The 22,197-nt window shown below is 35.5% G+C and overlaps 1 protein-coding gene across 2 annotated transcripts in view; it reads left to right on the top strand.

Annotated features, from left to right (window-relative positions):
- The first annotated feature begins 1,228 nt into the window (after nucleotides 1-1,228).
- Nucleotides 1,229-22,197, top strand: part of SAMSN1 (SAM domain, SH3 domain and nuclear localization signals 1) — a 51,116-nt gene continuing 30,147 nt past the window's right edge. The window contains exon 1 of one of the 2 annotated variants that reach the window (XM_079766713.1): nucleotides 1,229-1,364. In XM_079766713.1, the coding sequence (XP_079622839.1) occupies nucleotides 1,308-1,364 (57 nt within the window). In that variant the 5' untranslated portion in view covers nucleotides 1,229-1,307. The remainder of the gene's footprint in view (nucleotides 1,365-22,197) is intronic. The other variant, XM_079766714.1, reaches the window with a different exon arrangement.

The raw sequence follows: 22,197 nt of genomic DNA, 5'->3' as shown, positions 1-22,197 counted from the left end.
AGTAGAAGCATATTAACCACAATCTTGACAAGTGTATTCCTTCAGTTCTATTATATAATAAAAACAATATTTTAGCAAGTCAGGAGGCTTGATATTATTGTCAGACAACATACAATAGATGCTCAATTCAATATTTGTTAAACAATTAGCAAAATTTGAACACTGGAACTGGGCTGCAGGGAGAAGGGGCTTAGAGATGTGAGGAAAGACTGAGGAATAGTCACTTGACTTGTTATCTAGAGAAGGTGATATTTTAGAATATAGCACCACTGCTTTTCAACCAGGGGTTTTATAGACAGAAGTCTAGATTGATTTCCAAAACAATAGAACCAGAGTTTCAGATATTCCACATCTCCCTTTAGTAAATCCCTAATTAAAGAAAGCTTGAACTTCTTGCTTTTACTTCCTGGGTATCTTGGTTTTGACATTATAATAAAAATTTAAAACCCTTTAGTTTGACAAGGAAAATCTTTCTAAGCCATATTAGCTCTATTCCAGACCTATGGACCTATTAAATAGGGACTCTGGAGGCTTCATTTGAAGGTGCGATTGATCCACTGGATCATCACCAGAACAGCAATAATCAGTGTATGGCATTGTAGTTTGTAGCAGAAAGGCGTCTGGTTAATCGAGGGGTCTGTTTAATCGATTTCCATATTAATCGGGACTTTACAACATAGTGATATGTTAAAACAGTAACAATATGCATAATCACTTACTTTTAGAGTCAGATTCCCATTTATATTTATATGAATTTCACCCATGGTCTATTTTAAATGTATGCATGCATACATGCCTTACATAGGATTACTATTGTATGAAGTCTAGTTTATTTCATCTTCTAACAGTTTACTTAGAAATGTAAAATTGACTACACTGAGTATTTTCTTAAATTTTTTGTACTAAAAAACCCACATCTCAAATTTTATTTATTGTTCACATGTTTTCTTCCCTCTACCCATAGAGTGTGTTATTGATTTTTGTTTTATATAAACTAAAAAAAAAAAAAAATGAGTGTTATTTTGAAATCCTTATGGTTCTGATGATAACTGCAGGTATGTCAAAGTGTGACAGTAATTTACCTCATAGAATATAGAAGAAACAGAACATTAAAGAGTTACTAAAGAATAACTGTAAAAAATGCCAAAAAACTTTACCCATGTAAATGTGACGTCATGTCCTGACCAAAGGAGGAAGTGGCAGGTCACAGGGCTCAAACTTACTGCTGTCAGAGACAGCACACTGCTGTCTTCAGTTGTTTCTGTAACGACAGAAAGTGCACTCACTTGGAGTAGTCTGAATTCAAAATGCTGAAGAGAAAACCATCCAATGTTTCAGAGAAGGAGAAACATCAAAAGCCAAAGGTAAGGAAATTTTATACATAGACAATCAAAACTAAACCACTTAATAAATTGCTCACACAGAGAGAATTCTTATCTGCTACTCCTAAATAAATTCAACCATAAGGCTGAATGCCTCATGGCAAATATGGAAAAAAATTGCATTACAAAGTTAGATGTTAAATAATACCTGACAATTATATATGGTCTTTGTAATTTAACTTATAGGTCATATTTTATTGTTTATATCGGCAACTGAACTTTGAGCACAGATTATCAACTTCCTGGAAATGAATTTGGTGATCTCTGTTTGAAAGATTGATATAAAATCTTCTTGCACATTTTTAATGACAATAGACTTGTTAATGTCTATTTAACAAGTTACTGAATGCATTTTACCTCTTAAGTGCTCAGGTCTTGACAATTTAATTATGAGAAGATTTTAAAATAAATATTTTGGTTAAATATTTGATATTTTTATTTTTAATATTAAAATATGACAGCCTGTTGTACATATTATTTTTCTATTCTGTTTTTTGAACTAAAGAGAGAATTGGGTTGTGTTTTGGGAAACATCAAAACCCCATAAATTAATAGATTTGACAAGTTGATTCTATTTGGCATGTTTTTCTACTCTTTATCTTGACAATAATTGCCACTTAAAAGAAAAAGTAGGGTTGCCTGGCCGGTGTGGCTCAGTGGTTGAGAATCAATTATGAAACAGGAGGTCTTGGTTAGATTCCCATTCGGGGCACATGCCGGGTTGCAGGCTTGATCCCCAGGAGGGGCTGTGCAGGAGGCAGCAGATCAATAATTCTCTCTCATCATTGATGTTTCTATCTCTCTCTCTCCTACTCCCTTTTTCTCTGAAACCAATAAAAAGTATATTTTAAAAAAAGCAGGGCATGTACAAAGTTTAGGTTCTATTGTAGAAATCTATATTAGTTATTAGTTATTGATTTATGAAATCCTGGTATAGAGACTTTTTCTAACATTTGTACATTCTTGAGTTTGTTATGTAAATAACATTTTAATAACTGAGTTCCAATATTTTTTAAAGGACTGATTTATTATCTATTATTGGTCTTTATATACTTGACACCATTCTCAGAGAAAGGATTTGGGAACTGTGAACTTTTGACTTGATGTGGCATTGAATAATCATCAATATTTGAAAACTCCTTGCAAGTTACACACAACCACCCTGAAATAAACTAAAATTAAATGATTTCCAATCTTTGGAATAAATAATTTTTAATATTAATTCTTACTGACACAAAGATCTGATAAAGGGTATACAAGTATCTTTACTGAAAAATATGGCTAGATAAGGTATAATTTCTGTCTTTTTCCCTAATGTAATAAAAATTCAAAGTAACATTTTCCAAAATGTACAAAACAGTTTCTAAAAGCATCATTTACCTTTATATTTAAGATTAATTTTATATAAAATTTACTTGATTAAATGCAATAACATTAAGTTTATAATAGTAGATTTAGGAAGATTACAATAGTATATTTAGGAGGAAGCAGTAGATTTCCTCCAAGTATTTAAAATCTAAAGTTAGAATATTTCATAAAGACTGTATTATGTAGTAAGTTAATATGTCATTAAACTATTTCTAAAATGGTATTTCAGTCAATTATCAATTGCCTTAATTGCAGGAACTATTGTAATACAAATTGAGTGCTGTTCATCTTATTGACTTCATTATTCATAAAAGTAAAAATATATTGATAAAATGCATATCTGGTAACAAAATATATTGCAGAATATAGTCACATTGGAAACATTAACTCTTGTTGTAAATGAATTTCTATTTTCTTGAGATAAATAATTTTATTCCATATACATTTTAAAATTCATTTTCCAATTACACTTGATGTACAAAATTATATTAGTTTCATATGTACAACATAGTGATTAGATATTTGTATATCTTACAAAATGATCACCTCAATAAGTCCAGTGCCCATCTGACACCATACATAGTGATTACAATATTATTTACTATATTCCCTATGTGTGACTATTTTCATTACTGACAATTTGTACTTCTTAATCCCTTTCACCCTTTGCACCCATCTCTTCACCCCCCTTCCATCCAGTTACCATCAATTTGTTCTCTGTGTCTATGAGTTTGTTTCTCTTTTGTTTGTTTATTTATTTTGTTTTTTAGATTCCACATGTAAATGATATAATATGGTACTTATCTGACTTATTTCATCTAGCATAAAACCCCTAGCTCCATTCATGTTGTCAAAAATGACAAGATTTCATTCTTTTTTGGCTGAATAATATTCCATTGCATATATACACCACATCTTCTTTCTCCATTCTATATAAATTGGAAGAGTTTTGTGAGTGTATATGTACAAGTATGTTTTCCATACATTCCATGTTAACTAAATTCTTTCCTTTTAATATGAAGTTAATACTTCCCAAATATTATAATTATGCCTTAAAAGCATTTATTTTTCTGGGTAATTGGTTGAGCATTTTATGGAAAAAGACCAGAATACCTAGAGATGGCACAGATTGATGTTATGACAATCCCTATAAATACACGGGTGGTAAAATGAGGAGTGCAACTTCCTTCATCTACTAGAAGGGGACACAGGGCATGTGTCCAGAAAGATAAAATAGAACCAGCAAGGAAACTGTCTGAAGCATAGGAAATCACTGTCTACACTGACTAACCACATAGGAGACAAATTATTCACATCTCCTGACTCAGAAACATACACACATTGGCTGCACTATTTCAGAATTTTTGAGAGAGATTTCCTTGTGTTTTATTGTAAACTAGAGGCCCAGCATGCGAAATGGTGTGAGGCGCACCGCCTCCCGCTGCACCAGGAGAGGTGCCCCGCCCTTTGGCAATGCGAGAGCCGCTGCTCACAGCCTGGGGGGAGGTACCGAGAGGTGCTCCACGCATCTCCTGGTGACAGGTCGTTTGGTTGTTCCGGTGTTATGGCCAGTGGCTTTTTATAATTTAGATACTGAAGTAAGTAATGAGCAACATTAAAAATTAGGGAAATATTATTTAATCATTTGGCTCATGTTAACTACTATAGGTTTTATTTCAGGTGACATAGTATCCAGTTCAAATGGTGGATGCATATTATATCTCAAATAAAAGTTATGAAACTGATCATTTGAATAGGAAATAAATGGAAGAAGACTTTTTTGTTAGTATTTTTAAATGTCTTATACTTGTGAGAAGAATTCAAACCATTCATGGATATAAAATATAGCAATAAATTGTGTAAGTGCCCTATTTCTAAAATAATTTATTATTTTCTAATGTCCTCAAGACTTATTGACAACATGTCCATCAATAAAGAATAATAGGTCAAAACACACATTAAAATACATATATAATTTCATCATTAATGTGTCCTCTTTTCCACCCTTTATTTTTCTGTTTCTCCACTTTGGGTATGAGTTCTTTCTTTCAAATAGCTCATAATTAGGAACAATAGTATTCATATTTATTTTAAGAGATTCATAATGCAGGTTAAGAGGGAGAGACAAGAGATATTTCATAAGGGAAACTAAAATGGCCTTGGGAAATTATTACAAAAGAAACCCATTATGTATACTGGAATGTTAATAAATTCCAACAGGTTCAATTTGTGACTCAGAACCCTCTATGGTGACTAGGCACATTCCAAATTAAGAAAGGAATTTGATAAATAGTTGTGCAGTATTCTACATTTAGTCTATCAAAAATAGCCTTGGTTAACATACAGTCAAGGAAGTGTACTGTACTTTCCTTCTTTGATTTTGTTTTTACCTTATTATCATGAGTGTCCATTACAGATATAATTTTTCAAAAATTTAAGCATATCCAGGATTTATATTTAATAAGATATATAATTTCACTGTATAAATGCTTGCATTATAGAACAGAATATTTTTGAATACTTTTTCAACTAAAATGTTTTATTTTTAGTTTTCTATATTTATTGTGAGTTTTTTACATACCCGTTGCTGTGTTCAGAGCTTTTCGTACACTAATTGATTTAATATTTGTAACAACTCTGTGAGGGAATCTCTTAGTTAGCCTCATAGAGGAGAGGGCATAGAGAAATTGAATTAACTTGAGCAAAGACACATAGGTAAAAAATAAAACTGTGTGATATGAAATGCATATGTCAATTTTCAGTACTCCTGTTCTTAAATATTATGCTGCCATTACAAGTATAGAAACAGTAGATATTATTTCTAACTATCTTAATTACCAGCTAAATTTTAATGAAACTTGGCAGAACATATTTGTAAGAGCCTCTGTAGGTTGGATAGGAATTTAGAGATTCTCCATTCTTATCTCTGATTAAATGCAAGAATTCCACCTACAAAATTCAACACTTACTGAAAAACAATAATAACAACTTCTTTAATGTTCAAATTGTTCAAGAAAAATCAACCTAAGATTAAAGTAAGTATAACCGTGTATCTCCTTCCTGCACCTAGCATAACACTTTCCATGTAGTTGGCTCTTAATAAATATTTGTAAACTGAATCAAGTTTCTTGGGTCTACTGTACATAGCCTGGTTCCAGTTTGGATGCTTACCAGTGTTATGTACTTTCATTATTCTTGGATCAAGTCTGATAGTATGTACATAAGAAACTTTGTATGTATATGTGTAAATATAACTAATTCATATTTAAGTTTTATTTTAAAAAAGAGCACCAATACTGCAAATGTTGTGCAAAACTCCTAGAGAGGCCTGTCATTGTGTCACAGTAGAGCTTTGTTCCAGGTCAGGGAATATGGTAGAAAATTCAAATATAGAAAAGAAATAGATCCATAAATAAAGCTCTTCAACTGAATCAGTCAGGCTTTATTTGGCTGGGATTAATGATCTGTGTTAGTAAATTTTAACTGAGGTTTTTCTTTGAGTAAAAGAGATTCAAATACCGTTGTTATTTTAAAGGAAAACACTGTAATGATGGCAGTTCTGGAAATAGATTTTTTAACCATTTTAAAAAACCTGAAGTGCATAGTAAATGAGATGCCATTAGTGTCACAGATGCTAATTTTCACTAGCTAAGACTGAAGTGGCATTCCTTCCACTTGCATTTGATCCTAGCAATGCTAAGAGGTGAGGAGTTGATTATGAACTGTTTTCACTGCACTGCCCGCTGTGCAAATTTATTCTCCTGAACAAAGATGACACATAGTTGTGGCATTAAAGAAGTTTTTTCATTGCTTTTCCTATCAAGACTGTGCAGTTACATTTTAACTCTTATCTAACCAACTATGGAAAAAGAGAAGCACAATGCCCTGGTGCGTACTTTAGGCAAGGCATTTGCACAAGGGCTTACGGCATTATCTTTTTCCTCTAATTGACAGGAAATAAAACAGTCCTGTAGCTCAAGACATGATAGCTAGTAAAAAATAAGTTGGTTTGGGATTATATGAGACAGTTTTTCTTCTTCTAATCCTGTGAGCTTCTACCCTACTGCTTCTTTTGGCTTCTTCATCTGGGGTATAATTTTCAGACTTCAATTGACCGGAATTCAGTTGAATGTTTTGGTTTTTTAAACAAAATGATATCAAATAAGATATGTGATATACAATATAGGTAATATTTTAAGTTCACTTTTCCCATTTAAAAAATGGTGGATATATATGAATGTTTATTTTTATTTTTGTTTATGACCTCCCTCTGCAGCCAAATATCTCTCAAGATGTTCTCTTCTTTTATGTATTTAGTCAGTATTTATGTCATATTTGTTTTTCAAGAAATATTTAAAGTAAATTATGATTCAAACCTAAAATAAAATAAGACAAGTCAGGAGAAAACAAAGTATAGACCACTATAAACGGTGTCACAGGGCCATGGAGGCTGAGTTAACATCGGGTAAAGTACTTGCTCCTCAGTGTGGTCCTACAGACCAGCAGCGTTGCCATCCCAAGAGTTGGTTAGAAATGCAGATTCTCGGGTCTATGCAGGCCTATTAAATCAGAACATACCTTGTAACAAGATACCCAAGAGGCCTGTGAGCACTTTAAAGTTTGAAACTATGTTCATATTGATGGTTCTCAACCTAGGCTGCATATGTGAATCACTGAAGAGCTTTAAAATACTGATAACTGTGTTCCATATTCGGATATTCTGATATATAGAATATGCCTGAGCATCTAGAATTTTTAAAGTTTTACAATCTTGGGCCATTTTTTTCCAACTAGTCTTTTCAAAAGACTTAGAAGTTATTTCATTAATATATTCATCTATCCATTCATTAATTCTTCAATGTAAAAAATATCTACTGAGTCCAGACCATAGACTGGAAATACAGTGGTGAATAAAACAAGGATCCCTGCCCTGGTAGTATTTACATTTACTGGGGATGACAGACGACAGGATAAATATGTTAAATATATAGCATGCTATGCAATGACAAATTCTAAGAAGGGAAGGAGAGATGTGAAATATGGAGGACCAGGGAAGACTTGGTGAGAATGGGATGTTTGGAAAAGGACCGGAAGGAAATGGAGAAGCTGGCCATGAGACTGGCTGAGGAAATCTATTCCAGGCAGAGGGAGGAGTAAGTCCAAAGCCTTGTTGTGGGAGTGTCCTTGGTGTGTTTGAGAAACAATGAAGCAGAGCACACAGGGGAAAGAGCGGTCAGTCACTAAGAGCCAGATCATAGGGCCTTGAAGGTCATTGTAAGGATTTTGCCTAGTATTGAAAGATTTTGAGAAGAAAGGGGTCTGACTTACATTTTAGTATATTTATTCTGTCTTTTGTGTTTAGAATATACTGAATGGAGTGAGGGAGGAAGCAGGGAGATGAGATCCATTAGAAGGTATTACAGAAACTAAGAAAGAGATGGTGGTGGCTCAGACAAGGGAAGTGATAGGGTGGATGTTGAGAGATGTTGAGATGTATTTGTACATACTGTATACATTTGAAAACATATAAGAAACTTACCACATGTGCTTGAAAGGTGGTAAACAGAAAGGTTGCCATTGCCCTGCACTGGTCTTGCTTCCAGCTGGTGCCACATGCTAAGGAGAGATAACCTCATACCTCTGCTCAGAGCCAGCCAAAGTTCACTGCCAAAATGATGTGCCACTTCGAAAAGGTTTCTGCTTCTTCCTTCAAAACACAGTTTTTTATTGGACTTAATTTTCATTTCTAGAGCACCTCAAATAAGAAGAGACAAACTAATAATTTCCTCATTTTACCATGTTTAATTATTTGAAACAAATAATTTTAGCCTTGAAAAATCTCCAAAAAAGCACAAATTCATTTTAGCATTCCCATTATTATACACAATATAAATCTATAACCAAGTTGTGTTGCAAGCAAGTAGCAAAAGGTTTGAGGCCAAGTAGATTGGTTATACTTGAAGAAAGCACAGTGACCAGACAATATACAGAAAATTCAGGAGACAAATGGTTGAAGGATTTGATGGAAGTACAGGATCCCCTTTGGAAATTTGGATATTATATCCTGGAATAAAAATACAAAATCACTACTCTGACTACCAATGCACTGGATTTGTTAAAAATCAATTTAACGAGACACTTACCTCTAATTTTTTTCTTGCCTTGCTTTAGAGATAAATGGCTTCATTATCCCTGCTGGTTATTTTTTTTCTAATGGAATTCAGTCCATATTCTACATATCTAAGTTTCCAAATTTAGCATTACCAAACTGATCCATTTCTCTTTCTTTTCTAGTGTTAAGGTTTTAGGTGAATTTCTAGAAACAAGACATTTCATAATTAGCTTCTCAGCAGAGAAAAAAAATGTCTTCCATTAAGAATTAATTGATAAGAATAGAAGAGGGTTTTAAACTGGCTCTGGTGGTAGATGAAGTGATTCTTTCATAGATAGAGCCATTTGTCAACACAGCTGGCTATGTCCTCTTTCTCCCGTCATATGAAGAGCTTTGGAATTTTTCGCCTAGTCTGTATTAGTTTCCTAGAGCTTCTATAACAAAATACTATAAATTGGTGGCTTGAAGAACAGAGCTTTATTTTCCCTCAGGTCTGGAGGTTCAAAGTGCTGGCAGGTTGGTTTCCTCTGCGGGACATGAGGATGGATCTGTTCCAAGTTTTCTTCAGGACTTGCAGATGGCCACCACTTGCTGCCTTTTTTCTTGGTTGACCCTCAGGGCATGAGCATTCCCCCTGATGCCTTTCTTTGTGTATTCACATCTCATCTTTGAGTGGCTGTGACCACTGTCATGCTTTCCTGTCTGTGTTTCCATTAGCCTAGAATGCTTTTACCCATTTTTTTTCCAAATCATGAACTCATATCTTTTAATACCTCGCCGGGCTCTCTCCCTCAAGAAAGCCTCCACTAGTTACCAAGGCAGTGCGTTAGAGGGCAGAGCAGTAGGGAACTAAAGTATTATAGACATGGGTTTGAGGTCCTATTCTGAGATGTCTTAACATTTTTTTAAAACATTTCATTAAACCTCTTTTTAGGTTTGTTGTGCTGTCTAAAGAAGGGAATGTGTTAAAACATGTCACATAGGATTGAAGTAAGAATTAAGTTAGTTACCACATGTAAATTTCCAAGCACATAGTACATGTTTGATTAATAATCTCTCCCTCCTTTCTATTTTTAATAGACTGTGTTCCACACCTGTATTGTTTCTCTTACCATAGTTCATTTCAATATGTCCTTCCAACTAGAGTAACCATCAATAACAGGGGCTGTATCTTATTCATATTTGTATCCCTACAGTTTTTATTGGGAAATAAGGGGAATTAAATTCTATTTGATGTTAGACTCCATGTGCTTTCTAATACACTTTGATTACCATCAAAGCATCTGTAATATGGAACGTAGTCATGACTTCTCAATATATGTACCGTAAGTGTAGAATGATTAATGGGTAATATTAGTCATCTAAAGAAGTAACCTACTTCAAGACATGGTTTTTAAATAGGTCACTGATAAAGATCTGGGACATACCCACATAAAACAAAGGAACCATTCTAAGAATCAGAATGAAAACAAAATAATAATCAAAAATTGTAATGTAATCTGTCTAAAGAGGAAAAAAAAAACATTTGCAAAGGGTGTGACTTTTCACAGAGCCTAAAAGGAGTGGGAGAGTATAAATTTGACACTGTGGTATGAAGAACCATCCAGATCAGCCTAAGCAAATATTCCATTTGGCTCAGCAGACTTGTTCACTTAAGTGAGGTAGGTACTTTGGGCTGTTATAAATTTGTCTCTGTAGGCTTAATATCAACTAATTTACTCTATTGTAACTTTACTATATCAAACACAACAAACTCCCAACATGATTTTGTGTCCCATATAGTATTTCTTCCAAGGGAGACAATACTTTGATCAGTCAACAAGAATATACATTCTTCTTGGCAGTTGAATTTCTCATACTGAATCAATACTTGACGTTGCCAGTTTGGGTGTCTTATCAGCTTAGTTTATGACTCAGTTCCCCTTAGGATTGTTTATTTCTACAAACCTAAAAAAGAAAGTGTCGCCCTGACCTGTTTGGCTCAGTGGATAGAGCATTGGCCTGCGAACTGAAGGGTTCCAGGTTCAATTCCAGTTAAGGGCATGTACCTTGGTTGCGGGCACATCCCCAGTAGGGAGTGTGCAGGAGGCAGCTGATCAATGTTTCTAATTCTCTATCCCTCTCCCTTCCTCTCTGTAAAAAACCAATAAAATATATTTTTAAAAAAATTAAAAAGAAAGTGTCTATATTTGTCAAAATGAAGACCTGATATTGCCATGGAGACCTGGCCATGGAACTAGTTTCCTAGAAGGACTGGCCTGAGCTGCCATCTGGCTCTACCTTTTCTCTATCTACATACAATAAAGGCAAGAAAATAATGAACTTTTTTCTACATTTTTTTATGATTTTTAATAAGTTAAATTCTTTTTTTAAAATATATTTTATTGATTTTTTACAGAGAGGAAGGGAGAGGGATAGAGAATTAGAAACATCGATCAGCTGCCTCCTGCACACTCCCTACTGGGGATGTGCCCGCAACCAAGGTACATGCCCTTGACTGGAATCGAACCTGGACCCTTGAGTCTGCAGGCCGATGCTCTATCCACTGAGCCAAACTGGTCAGGGCAAGTTAAATTCTTAGAATAAGATTCAAAGCAGATTTTCCTTGCATCAAATTCTATTTTATAATTCAGAGTGATATGACAGTCTGAATATTTGTTTAAATTTTAATTTTTTTCTGAATATTTCACATGGTAATAGCTATGCAACTCTGATTTTTTAAATTAAAGTAATAAATAGATAATTAAACACAAATTTTATAATTCTTATAGGTATATATTCTTTATAGTGTTAGTTATTATACAGCTACCATCATCTTTTCTAAATTAGGCCATCTACAAGTTTCAAATTACTTTAAAATTATGAATATCTCACTATAATTATTTATCAATTTTGAAGCAACCAATATCAATGAAACAAATGTTTATAATTTAAAAAATAAAATTCCTTCAAAGACAAATGTTCTATAATTATCAGTCATTATATTCTTGGTTTAGGAATTATCATAAACTGAGTTCATTCCTACCACTACTATTACATTTCAATACCACTATTATCTCCTGATTAGATTGAAATATTCAAATAGCCAAATCCAAATTTACTGAAAGGAAAATAAATGTAATATACAATGAGGAAGTTAGAGAATCCAAAAGTCTCTTCCAAATATTCTAGCATGAACTTACTACAGTTTTTTTCCCACCTATTCTTTCCCTGTTTGGGATTACATGACATATATTTGCCCCCCACATAAACATGTCTGTTTTTACTAATAGAAAAACGTTTAAATTCCTAACTATAGTGGCAGTGGGTACTGCCTGAGAGCGGAATGTTTATAAGCTTTATGATATTAACTGCAGCACTCAACCTCAGGTGGCATAAAGCATGCAAAAAAGTCAGTTTTATTATTTATAAAATGGTTCCCCTTGAAGCAGAAGAGTGACCTTGCTCTGCTGAGCTGACATATGCCACTGGATTAATGGTCGAGCTCTGCTGGAGGGAAGCTCATGGAGACATTACAACTCCAGAAGCTGGGCTGGCAATGACCATTAATCAGGGGACCCAAATCATGCATCAAAAACACTGATTTAAAAGTAGTAAAAATGGCTTAAAAAGCTTTTTGAGAATTAGCTTATTGTTTGTCATTACTGTGTTCAAGGAGATTACTGCATGACTGAAATATTCTTTGGGGATATCTTTAGAAAGGTTATTATGTACCCAGAGGCCAAGGAAATGCAGAGGACATTTAAGTCTAATGGAAGTAACTATAGTAGAGTTTTTGTTCCAGAGAATTGGGTGGAAAAGTTTACTAAATGAATTTAATATTTTATAATTCATTTTTACTCCTTTATTTAACCATGATTTCTAAGCAGGAGGTACTGTGAATGTTTGCCTCGTTGTGATAATTTTATTTTTTATTTTAAAACCAGAGCAAATGGATTTAGTGGGACAAACATTTGACTGGTGAACTTGTTAGGATATTTTTCAGGAACATGAGTTTGATTCAACACATTCAATGATTACATATGTTAAAAAGTATCTTAAGGACTTAAAAGTACTGTATGTTCTTCCACCATGTGTTAGCTAGTGAAAAATTTTCAAGACTTTTTCTTTCTCTGATTACTGAGAAGAAAAGAAACCTAAGTCTAAGATCCTTAAAGAGAATGTTCAGCTTAATTTTTCTGATAATAAGTTCTTCCTGCTTTTTAAAAATGCTTTTGATAAAATTGAATAGACAATATCTTTTATATTTTAACTAGAGGCCCAGTGCACAAAATTCATGCACTTGGGGTTGGGGGGTGGGTCTCTCAGCCTGGATTGCGAGAGGGAGCAGGCAAGGCCGAGGGACCCCACCGGTGCACGATTGGGGCTGGGGAGGGACACAGGAGGTTGGCCAGCCAGGGAGGAACTGCAGGAGGGCTCCAGGGTGTGTCTGGCCCGTCTCACTCAATCCCGATAGGCCGGACCCCAGCAGCAAGCTAACCTACTGGTCAGAGCATCTGCCCCCTGGTGGTCAGTCCATGTCATAGCGACTGGTTGACTAGTCAACTGTCTGCCCCCTGGTGGTCAGTGTACATCATAGCGAGCGGTTGAGTGGCCTTAGCATATCATTAGCATATTATGCTTTGATTGGTTGAATAGCCAACGGGACAACCGGATACTTAGCATATTAGGCTTTTATTATATAGGATAGTTTATCTTTTAGATTAATGATACTATACATAATATCTATACTAATAAAGAGCTAATATGCTAATGGCTGGGACACCGTAACAGGTAACGACCAGGTCATTAGCATATTAGCTGGGGCATTGCTCCAGAGATGGGGCAGAAGCGGGGAGGCGCCCAGAGGAGGCGGGACCATCCCGTGCCAGGAGGGCAGGGGTGAGAGCCCATAGCACCCTCCTCACCAGTCCTTCGCCACCCACCGCTCACGCTCTGAGTGCCCCGCAGCCCACCTGCCAGGGGAAGGAGCACAGCACAGCAGGTGGGAGGCTTCCATGCTCTCCTCTGGTGCTATGATGGGGCGGAGCCGCCGAGTTGCTCAGGAGACGGGGCGGAAGCGGGGAGGTGCCCAGAGAAGGCGGGACCAGCCGAGGCGACTCGAGGGACTGAGGGCAGGGCTTGAAGCGGCCAGAGAAGGCCAGAGGGTTTGGGTGCTGGGCCAGGCGCACTGGAGCTCTGCGTGGACAGGTTCGGGTGTCCAGGCAGGGCTGCAGGTGGGTGGGCGGCACCATGCGATTTCGCGCACTGGGGTCCTAGAATACATATAATCTCATTATTAGGTAGAACAAATAGTAGAATCAGGCCTTTATTTAAAAAAATAATGTTAGGATATTTTTTCAGGAACATGAGTTTGAGTCAACACATTCAATGAATATTTGATACTTCAGATTATTTGATACTTAAGATTATGGTTAATGTAGTAAGGCCTGTTATGATTAATACTTCAAAGTTATTGCTCTAAATAACTGTTGCTTTGCCTAGTCAGTGTGGCTCAGTGGCTGAGCATCGACCTACAAACCAGGAGGTCACAGTTCAGTTCCCAGTCAGGGCACATCTCTGGGTTGCAGCTCCATCCCCAGTGGGGGGGGGGGGGGGTGGAGGAAGCGGCCGATCAATGATTCTCTCTCATCATTGATGTTTCTCTCTCTCCCTCTCTTTTTCTCTCTGAAATCAATTTAAAAAAACATAAAATAAATAACTGTTGCTTTGTTTTAACATAATATTCAATATTATCTTCTTTTGTTAATTATTTAGTCAAGATTATTTATTGTTTTTGAAGTTTAGTTATAAGATTAAAATAGTTGATAATGTGATGAAAGTTAAAATTATTTAATAGTTGATTATAAATAGAAAAAATCAATATGCACATAATAAAGAGTAAATTTCTAAATTTATGGGAAGATAATGTATATTTCTTATAACTGGATATTTGAATTATTCTTTCTATCAAGCTACCTACTAGTAGAAAAAATTAGTAATGAAAATTTGATCAGGGAAATAATTTATTTTAGAGTAGGGATATCAAATGCTTGAAATATATTATCTGTTATTTCTAATTTCTCTCCCCACTATCTTCCCTAAACACACACTATCTTCTATAACCACGATGAACATCTATCTATATATATATATATATATATATATATATATATATATATATATGCAAAGTGTCCCCACAGGAGTTCGAACAGGAGACTGGGCATTCTATCACCTGCTATGATGTGTGCTGACCACCAGGGGGTGGCACAGAATGAAGGAAGGCCCTGGAAGCCAGGGAAGGGAGGCCCCAGCCAGCAGTCAGAAGGAAGGCCCCAGCTGGCCGCTGGAAGGCCCTGATCGGCCCTGATTGCCGGCCAGGCCTAAGGACCCTACCGATGCACGGATTTCGTGCACCAGGACTCTAGTACTTAATAATGACCTCATTATTCAGAGTTCTTTTCAACACTGCTCTCCTTGAAGGTCTTAAAAACTTATCTATGTGGTGCAAGAATTGAAAACTTATCAATTTTGGTTTCGAGAGATAGACCATCCAGAAATGGATAATCCTTGTGAAATATTCTTGTATCAAATATACAACATAAAATGATTATATTCACTAAGGACAATCTTTCATTCCCTTGAAGAGTTCAAGAGATAATTATATTAGACACATTTCTTTAATCCAGTGCTCCTTTTGATATACAGTGGGTGGTTCCTCACCTTTTGGCTACTTTACCACCACTTTAGCAATCACCATCTTTGGACTTAGTGATTTCTAAAGAGTCTCCCAGTCAATAACTTCACAACCTCTTAGAGTAATTTTTGAAGATGGTTAAGAAAGTTGAAATTGTATTGATTTCACCTAATTTCACTTCCAAAATCTGTGATCATTTTAATGGGCCTTTCTTTAGACTGACTATAAATTATGTACATAGACCTATAAACACAAAATGCCTTTCATGTATTAAGTAGTCAATACAAATTAGTACTTGTAAGTGGGGGAATATAAATTTCCAAGTTGACATCTATTATACATTATTCATTTCATTTTTTGTTTATAAACATCTGCTTTTAGCAATTGCTTCTATATTTGTATACCATTCATTTGAATATGGCTCTGTGTAGCTCTTATCTACTGAAGTTATTTGTTTGATGGCACCAATAAAGTGTAAATTCCTCCAGGATAGATTCCTGCCTGATCATGGTCACATTTTTAAAAGTTTTTCATTTCCTTTATATTCTCTAGGATTTTGTAAAAGATCAATGATATCAAGTGACTGAACTTTTGCCAAATTATGTTTTTACCTGAAAAATAAGAGATATTTAAGATATAATAATACTACTTATTTTAAAAACTCCTTTCAACTAAAAGAGAATATCTTACTTTCTATTCCATTCCTGAAAGTGCAGCATGACATACAGTCTATGGATGCAATGCAGATCATAGGATACAGTGGTAAATCATGCAGAGGTGCAATTGAGAATTTTAAATGTTTTGAGTCTGTTTTACTCTCAAAACTTGTGGGGTTTTTAAAAATCTTTATTGTTGAAAGTGTTACATAGGTCCTCCTTTTCCCCCCATTAACTTCTTGAGCCTGCCCTGTCCTCCCCTCTCCACACCTCCCAGGCTTTCACCACCCCATTGTCTGTGTCCATGGGTTATGCATACCAGTATATGCATACAAGTTCATTGGTTGTTCTCTTCCTACCCACCCTCCCCTGTCTTCCCTCTGAGGTTCAACAGTCTGTTCATACTTCTATGACTCCGGGTCTATGTTTGATCATCAGTTTATTTGGATAGGCTGGTATGAATGTGAATAACCACTTTTGCAGGTTAGAGATTCTGCATTGATTTTTTTTTAGTTCTAGTTTATTTCCTTTGGGTAATTTTCTTTGAAGCAGTTTCAATTTGCAGAAAACATCTCGTGACACATCATCTTTTGAAAGTAAAGCTTTACCATGGAAATTTTGACACAATTTTAAAATACTATGGTTGAGTCAGAATCTGCACTTCCTTTAGTGGAATGTGGGGGGCCGATCAGGGGTCTAGACAATTTGCTGATGGCAAAGATACTGAACCAGACAAATCAAGTAGATTAACTGGTTCTAAGAGTCCAGATGTACATTAAAAACACTTACAGCATTGACATATATGTGAGCATTGGGTTGCCTTTACCCAAGGTTAAAATGTTAAGTATTCAAGGCCATGTTTCACAGCTCTGGTTGTCTTTTAGCCTCAGCACCCCTGACATCTCACACAACTGTCTTCCATTGGCACCACATGATAGTGTAATTATTTAACACTGAAGCAATCCTAACAGATTATTTTAAGTCAGTTAAATTTGTTTCACATTCTTCAAAACATTTCTGTGGCTGAGTTTGTTAGAAGAGACAAAACCTCGAATGTCTTTGGATAAAGGCTGATAAGCTTATTGAGATTTAACATACTATTATTATAAAATATTCATATAAGCACATAACACCGAAACAATTTCTACCTTTTAGAGCATATTACTAACCAATGCTCTCTGTGCAATGTGAGAGCTCGCTGGCAGAGTGTGTGTAATTTTTAATTTGCCAGTATTTTCAAAATACTGTGGATGTCTGACTCACATATGCAAATTTTTTCTTTGAAATAGACTGAAACTTTTCCACCAGTGCCTTACACAAATATTAAGTCATGCTGGAGGTAAGATTTTACATGAAGACCCTAAAGTTGGTGAGTGGTTAAGAAATGAAAATGAAGGTCAAGTTTTTTCTGGTGTTGGTCAAAAGGATGATTTACATTTTCAAAAAGAGACTTCCTTATTCTCCTTTTCTGCTGTTGATAAATTTAGGCTGGTCATTGTTCTAAGAAGCCTATTCAGTTCCACTCTATCAAGCCAACTTTCTACACTTTCCATCCTGCTCAGATAGCAAGTTTCTTTGAAAGTAGAAGAAAATATCAAAACTTTGTAAGGGAATGACATAGTGGAGAGTTGAAAAAAAAGATTTTTTGAAAGTTCTGGTTCCTATAACTGTTTTCTCATTGAGTCGGACTAGATGATTTCTAAGAACTCTGCCAGCTTTATATCATCTGTAATTAGAATTGTTAGAAAACTAGAGAGGAAATGTGACTAGCAAAAAAAAAAAAAAGAATCTTCCTAAGTTATTTTAATTATTCATTGCATTGTGTAAAAACACACACACACACACACACACACAAATGTGTGCAAAACCTAAATGACTTGATCAGCTCTATTTTTGTGGAAACCAAGTAGACAGTATGGAAAATAAGTAATCTTCCCCATGTGAACTCAGTTAGTCTTTTAAAGGCAATCCAATAACATACATTTATATCAAAAAGTTGGTTATACTAACACAAGTTTACAAAAAGACACTTTATTTTCTCTTTAAATACGACTGTACTAGTACTTCTAAACTATGAACTACACAATACTAATGATATTTTTACAATCTGGTTGCTTAGAAACTTACAATACCATCTACCATCTTCTCTCTCTCTCTCTCTCTCTCTCTCTCTCTCCCCCTCTCTCTCTTTGAAGGAAGAGGCACCTGCATTAACTCTTTTACTTTAAGACTAATTTTTTTAAGAACAGTTGAAATGTTTTAGGTTCACAGAAAAATTGAGAGGAAAGTACAGAGTTTTCCCATATACCCCATGTCCACACATTATTAATTAATTTTTAGCTATTATACATGCATATTCCTTTTTTGCTGACCCAACATTTTATTATGGAAAATTTCAAGCATATGTAAAATTAGAGAGTAGCACAATCTACCTCATATATCCCTCATTCAGTTAATCATTAAATAATGACCAATCGTGTTTTCTTCTTTATGCTCACATATTTCACACACTTGCTGCCCTTCACTAGATTTTTTAAATTGCAAATAAAAAATAATGATACTTCCTTAATATCATCAAATAGCTACTTATTTAAAAAATTCCTCAGTTGTTTTTTGAATGTTTTAGTTACAGTAGTTTATTTGATCTCTATTTGAACCACTCTTAAAGGTTCTTGATATGTACTTTATTTTTTCTCTTTTATTTCTATTGATAAGTTTAAAAAACCAGGCTACTTGTCCTGTAGATTTCTCATTGTCTAGATTTTATGGTCAACTGCATTCTCTTCATGTCATTTAACATGCTCCTCTGTCTCCGAATTTAATCTGGTAATAAGATACAGAAGGTTGGTATAATTGCTTTTCTTAAAAGAATATTTCATTGGTGGAATTAGGTGCTTCTATTATGAAGTATATATTCTAGTCCTCTCTTTTTGTGATTTTAGTAGCCATTGATAATTTTTTTCTGGATCCATTATTGCAGTAGGTATTTATAAAATAGTAGTTTTGTAATTTCATCATTCTTAATTGATTAGCTGGGATAAACATATACAGAGAAAAAAAGATTTTTTTCATTATGTATGTAGTTACTCTGAAATATATTTCATACAAGAAGGACAGATTAAATGTTTGTCTTTACCTTTACTTGCCAGTTCTAATAATATAAGTGTAACATTTGCAAAGATAACTACTGGGTTTTCTCTTTTCAATATCATCATGAACTCGTGAATTTTGAGGTATTTTAATGTAGTTCAGGTATTATTCTTATTTATAACAAAATCACCCCATCTTTGGATACAGTCTACTCCAGTGAGAACATTTCCAATATGATCACTGTGTTGCTTTGGCCCCAGTAGGCTTTGAAAGCTTCCTTTCTTTATGGTGTGACAAGATGAGAATTGTGAGGATTCTGACTAAGAATCTTGACTCCAAATTTAATTGACATCATTACTTGTTTACAGTGTTCCACAACCTTTTATTACATACCAATATTATGAATAACAAGGTGATTACTAAAAATGGGTTAAAATTTAGTTTGCCATCTTTTTTGTCAAATTACTGTTTTTTAACATCACTTAATTCTTCTTTCTTAGGCACCACTTAAATATGGACTTAGGCTCATTTGTTTTCATTTTTATCTGGAATTTTTAAGGATGGTTTTTATTTCATATTGTTTATAAATATATAAAATATAATATGTGAAATAGTTACATTATTTTAAAATCAAATTTACAAAACAAGGTATATTTAGATAAGTCTATTTTCTTTTCTGTCTCTTTATTTTGTTTATTTTGCCCCATTTCTGTAAGAAAAAAAATACATATTTGCCATATTAAAACACACTCATACATTTCCACTCTTAGAAAAATTGCAGCATACTACATTTGATTTTCTTCACTGGACTTTTTTTCACTTACACTGTATTCTGAAGATCATTCCATAGCAGTATAAATAGATATATTTCAATTTCTTACAGCAGCACACAATTTCTTTGTTTCACCATATATTACACAATCAGCCCCTTTTTTATGAACCTTGAGTTTTACAGTTTCTTATAAAAGTTTTACAATGAATGTGGATGTGTAAGTCAGTTTCTATAAAAGTGTATCTCTGGTTTAGATGTCTAGAAATGGAATTGCTGGGTCAAGGGGCAAATACAAAAATAATTTTGCTAGTTTTGCCAAATTACCCTCCACAGCTATTGTGCCAGTTTACAAACATGTTTAAATATTTTTATTGATTTTTAGAGAGAGAGGAAGGGAGGGGGGAGAAAGAGAGAAAAATGGATGTGAGAGGAGAACATCGATCAGCTGCCTACTGCATGAAGATTGAGCCTGAAACCCAAGCATGTGACCTGACCAGGAATCAAATCTGTAACCTTTTGGTGCACAGGACAACACTTAACCAACTGAGCCACACAGGCCAGGGCTACAAACATATTTAATTGGACAATGAAAGACTATAGATTTATAGAGTCAATTTAAAGACAAAATATGATCTAATGTCAACAGAAACAAAGAACTATCTAAAATCTAAATTGCATTTCTATTTGTTACTCTTCTGTTGGTAGCTATTAATATATATAACTAGAGGCCCAGTGTACAAAATTCGTGCACGGGTAGGGTCCCTAGGCCTGGCCAGTGATCAGGGCGATCAGGTTCCCCACCTCCCCACTTCCCCGCCTCCCTGCCTCCCCTCCCCCCTCCTTCTCTCAATGCCTGCATCCACCGCCACCCACCCCCAGTTCCCCGTCCCAGTCCAGCACCCGACCCCAATTGGGCGATTGTGACCTGTCTGCCAGGGGGAGGGACTGGGAGGTTGTCCGGCAGGCCCCAATCAGGCAATCAGGGCCTGCCAGCCAGCGGGGAGAGGCCAACTGCCACTATGATGGGTGGGCGGTGGGATCAGCGCCTGCTAACCGGGGAAGGCATAGGGGGAGGGACCCAGGAGGTTGGCTGCTGGCCCCAAGGAGGGAGCTGTCCCTCAGCCCCCCTGGGAAAGAGGCCAAGTCTGCTGCTACCCACCCCCAGTTCCCCACCCCAGCCCAGGGACCTAGCCCCAATCAGGCCATCGGGGCCTGCTGGCAGGGGGGAGAGACCAGGAGGCCCCATTGGTGATTGGTGATTGCAGGCTGGGGGCAGCTCCTGCATTGAGCGTCTGCCCCCTGGTGGTCAGTGAGCATCATAGCGACCGGTCATTCTGGTCGTTCCATCTTAACGGTTGCTTAGGCTTTTATATATATAGATAGTTCTGTCTTGATGGGAGCTTCTGTCACAGGATAATATTTGCTAAATCTAATTCATTACAATTATGCCATGCAAAATTATCAATATTCCAGTACATTCTCATTTACAAAGGACTATTATCTGTGAAGCCAACTTGCCTCCACATGATTCACCTTTTCATCAGAAACTTAAAAGAAATAGAAATGATAAATTTGTGCATTGTCCATACCTCAATGTAGATATTAGCCCTTTTTCATTATAAACTATAACCTATGCATCAGGAAACCATCTCAGAAAGTCACTAACTTTTAGATTTATCGAATAATAAAATTTTTGAAATGTCATTTTAAATACATAGATTTGCTTCTTAAGGATATCTTAGCATGGATTGCTATTATACTCCTCTCACTTAAAATTGTTGAGTGAATCATAATAAGATGACTGACACATCAAAGTAATAGTCCTGAAGCTTTCTTAAACCACTACTCCTAAACCTGCTTCTCTTTATTGATATAATGAGGGGAATTAATTTTAAAAGGTGGTGACTATTGATTACTTAATGGCAGAAGATAGTGTAGAGAAATGCTGAAGTGAGCCTATTCTGTATCCTCTTGGGCCACATAACCCCATTATCCATGGTGGAAACCATGCTGTAGCTCTCATTAATATTTAATAGGCAGGATGCAGGCTGGATGTAGGCTACAAATGTACCCTAAGCATAGGCTCCAATAATGCATATGAATGTTTCAAGTATATAAAAGAGTAACAGATTTCCCTGTGT

This window comes from Cnephaeus nilssonii (genome assembly GCF_951640355.1).
Source record: "Cnephaeus nilssonii genome assembly, chromosome: 3".
NCBI lineage: Eukaryota > Metazoa > Chordata > Mammalia > Chiroptera > Vespertilionidae > Cnephaeus > Cnephaeus nilssonii.
The sequence above is the reverse complement of the archived record's forward strand: the minus strand, read 5'-3'. Positions and strand labels throughout refer to the sequence as shown.